Raw genomic sequence first — 3818 nt, forward strand, 5'->3', positions numbered from 1 at the left:
CTGAACTCCTTCAACTACAACAGTTGATGTACATTTTGGCCCTATCAACCCTCTTGGGAGAGCGCCATCCAATGACTCAGTTGAGGAATGTGTTTCACAGACAACTGTTTTCGTGCTTCTGTTTTGTGTGGGACATTTCATTTCATTTCCGGGTGCAGTTAGTCCCTCCACTGCGACCCGGTCCAGTTTAAATGGTCATATTTAGTTTCCCATTCATTTTGTCTTGCTTTGAGTTCTTTATATTTCTGATCAACCAACAGTTTATTTGGGGGATTTTCACACTGTCTTGCTAAATGGCCATCATTGCCACATTTGAAACAGAACCAAGCCTTTGGCCTGGGTTTTGGCGCTGTTTGATGGGCTTGAATTTCAGCTACCCTAACTGAGGGGGTTTCCTGAGCTGAATTCTGGGTTTTGCTAGCATGCTTTTGCCTCCTTAGATCTTTCTTTTTGGTAAGTTGCATTTTTAGTTCAGAGACTTGTTTCCGTAAAGCTTCAGTTTCTGTGATGTATGTCTGGAGGACATTTGCACTTGCATCATCAGAGAAAGGCGGTTCATGCACAAGTTGCATATTCATAGAGGATTTGGGCTTTGTGCTCCCTAAATGGCGCTGCATGCGATCTTGCTTTGTAGTTCTCCTGTCTTCCTCTGTTCTAACTTGTAGCAGGAAATCAGAGAAATCAGGCGGGTTTTCTGTTTTAAGCCCTAACTGCAGTGCCAGAATAAGGGACTGGTCCCAACATCCACGCCGAAACTGTCGCAACAGCTGTTTATTGGCGTCTGCTTTCACAATCCCACCCCTCTTCATAGCTGTAGTGATCAGCACCTGTAACCGCTGCAGGTATTCTGAGGCTTTCTCTCCTGTGTTTTGATGAGTGTTATGTTAACCCATATGCTGAGTCGAGGAGCTTCACATAATCACGAGGAGCTGCATCTGGGCCTAGCTGCCTAATTAATTCAGAGGCTGGTGGAAGCAGGCTTTCTAGGATTTTACGTCGCTGCACGTCAACAGGGGTTTTATCCTGACTCATAAGTTCCACATGGAGAGACCATGTCTGAAAATCAGCTTCGTTTGTAGGTCTAGGAAGTTTGCCTGAAAAAGGACGAAGTCGCTTAGATCCCTGGCTTGAGGCATTTGAGTTGTCATTTTTAATAACATGCTCCACAATGATCCTCTGAACATCAGGTGGATTGATTATGTCATTGTCTGAGGCTCTTTGGTTGATTTGAGCTGACTGTGTTGTCTGTTTCTTTGTTTTAGTGGCGAATGTAGGGGAAGCATGTTGGGTTGGGTAAAATTTAGTGTGTGCTTTACGGACTAAAGGGGTCCCACTGTCATCAGAATCTGCCTCACTATCAGAGTTTGAACTGTTACTTGAGTCCAGGAGCTCTGCTCGCACTGTGGGTAGGGATTTCTCAGGAGTAGGAGCTGCTTTATAAGCCCTATCTATACGCCACATAATGTTAGGATCTCTAACACTGGGTAGATATTGTGGGAGTTTAGGAGTTAAATCTATGACTGATTGCTCAGACTCAAACTCAACTAGAGCTTTAACTCCATTCTCTTGTCCTGTCTGCCTTACCCTAAGAACTTTGTTCACAGGCCCAAAAGCTAAACAGGACTCAGTTATCTGTTCATCAGTATCAGTTGTGGTAATACCCTCAACGTACACAGCCCTTTTCAGATTCACACCATACTCTTGTTCAGTATCCATGACTGCATTGAATTTGACAATTTTACAAAAGATAACTGAAAAAAAATGTTAACATTAGAAATATGTTACAGTGGGTCAACAATCAGGCTCAACCGGCAATGTAAACAAATACTAATTTAATCTAATTTCTCCTCCTGGCTGCTGGCTCGCCAAATTATGTAAGGGGCACTTTTTATAATGTAGAGTGAAGTGCTGCCTTTCTAAGGAACTTTTCACAAGAGGAGTAGACAAATGAAAGTACCAGGATAGTTTACTCAGAACATATAGCCGGCATTTATTGAACATCAAATATCAACCAGTATAACCTTGTTTATCTTTTTTTTGTTGTGAAATCAGTATTCCTCTTAGTCTTAAATTTTTTCACACAAATTGAAAAAAATATAAAATAAAATCCCCTCAGAGCTCTGATGAAATAACCTCAAAATAATAAACCAAAAAGTCCATCTACCCGGGTAGTATGCTTTTTTTTTTTTTAGTGTGGTGGAATCTCGCGCTTATCTGTACGAAGCAATGGAGAATGGGTAAGTAGAAGCAGTTCGTGTTGCAGGCCAAACGATGCTCACGCCCTCTGCTCTTCTGCCTCACGTGTCCGATGGTGAATTTGTCCAATGGAACACTCTCTCTCTAATCCTGCATCCCAAAAAAACCAACCTGCATAGCAGGGCAACATTCAATTACTCTCTCGATAAATTTGACCAGATCTGGAAATATAACTCATATTCATGAGTTCATTCTACTATAGTAGCTTAAATTCTTATTTTCAATCTATACATTCAAGGCATACATGAAACTCGAGCACTAGCATACCACGTAATAACGTGGCTTTAACACAACATGAAATAACATTTCAAATCATTAAACTCATGTTCAACTCCGATTGGTTTTTAGCTTATGCAGTACATATCTCATCAATACATTTTCACACAATGCATTTTACAACTGAGTTACAGCAAAATGGAAAAATAAAGATAACTTTTACGTGCTCAACTCATTAATCACATCTATCACACTGTGTCTGCTAGTAGCACAAATGACAAACACGTGTGAAACACTCACCGGAGAAAAATCACACAAGTAGGTAAACTCCTTGACGTAATTTCGACCCTTTGCTCTATTATTCCTGCCTTAGAAGTAGGTTTGGTGAGAAAAACCCGTTTGACTAGCTCTTAAATGTAATATTTTACTTTTTTTTCTCAATGTGGAAAGTCTAAATGGGGCTTCAGCTCACTATCGTTCTGCTGTTCGCGATTCTTCTGTCTTCTTCTCTTAGGAATCAGTGTAGCAGTTTTTCCTCTGTGCAGCGCCACTGCTGCCACCTATTGGACAATTACTGCGTGTAGGGATAACATGACTAAAAGCAATCAATAAATCAGACATTAAACTAGAATAACGTAATCCTGTTAATAGGCTATTTTCGAGTGGGTTACACAGAAAATTATGTTTCTACAATATTTAGTAGTAGCTAGTAGTTTGTGCACATTTGACAGGATTTTAGAAAAAATAAAAATAATAATAATAATACAAGACGTAGTCAGCTAGACGATGAACTATCAATATTATTAATTAAGTTATTATATGATTCAGTCACACATTTAGCAATAATTGTTAGTTCTGTTTGTTGATTCAGGGTTAGCATCATCTGAGGTCCTCTTAGGGTCAGCATCATCTCTTCTCAGGTGTTCTGGATCCAGACTGGAGCTTGTGGAAATCCTATCCCGTGGCGAAACATAGAAACAAAATACAGACATCATTAGCATAGCTGCTGATCCATCAAAGTAAAATTAGTTTAACCCAAGCTAATGAATAAAAATGCACCTTTAATCAGATGCAACTACACTCACAATTAAAAAGATACATTATTCGAATGCTTGGCGAAAGAGATGTGTTTTTAATCTAGATTTAAACAGAGAGAGTGTGTCTGAACCCCGAACATTATCAGGAAGGCTATTCCAGAGTTTGGGAGCCAAATGTGAGAAAGCTCTACCTCCTTTAGTGGACTTTGCTATCCTAGGAACGACCAAAAGTCCAGCGTTTTGTGACCTTAGGGTGCGTGATGGGTTGTAGCGTGGTAGAAGGCTAGTTAGGTACGCAGGAGCTAAACC

General features: G+C 40.2%; 1 protein-coding gene across 1 annotated transcript; it reads right to left on the bottom strand.

Annotated features, from left to right (window-relative positions):
• Positions 1 to 879: 879 nt before the first annotated feature.
• On the bottom strand, positions 880 to 3132 carry LOC113040558 (uncharacterized). The gene is made up of 2 exons (XM_026198863.1): positions 2773 to 3132; positions 880 to 2367 (listed from the first exon to the last, which is right to left on the bottom strand). Exon 2 carries the CDS (start codon positions 1714 to 1716, stop codon positions 880 to 882), a length of 837 nt encoding a protein of 278 aa, XP_026054648.1. The 5' UTR covers positions 1717 to 2367; positions 2773 to 3132.
• Between the last annotated feature and the right edge of the window lie 686 nt (positions 3133 to 3818).

The sequence above is a fragment of the Carassius auratus genome, chromosome 22 (genome assembly GCF_003368295.1).
Source record: "Carassius auratus strain Wakin chromosome 22, ASM336829v1, whole genome shotgun sequence".
NCBI lineage: Eukaryota > Metazoa > Chordata > Actinopteri > Cypriniformes > Cyprinidae > Carassius > Carassius auratus.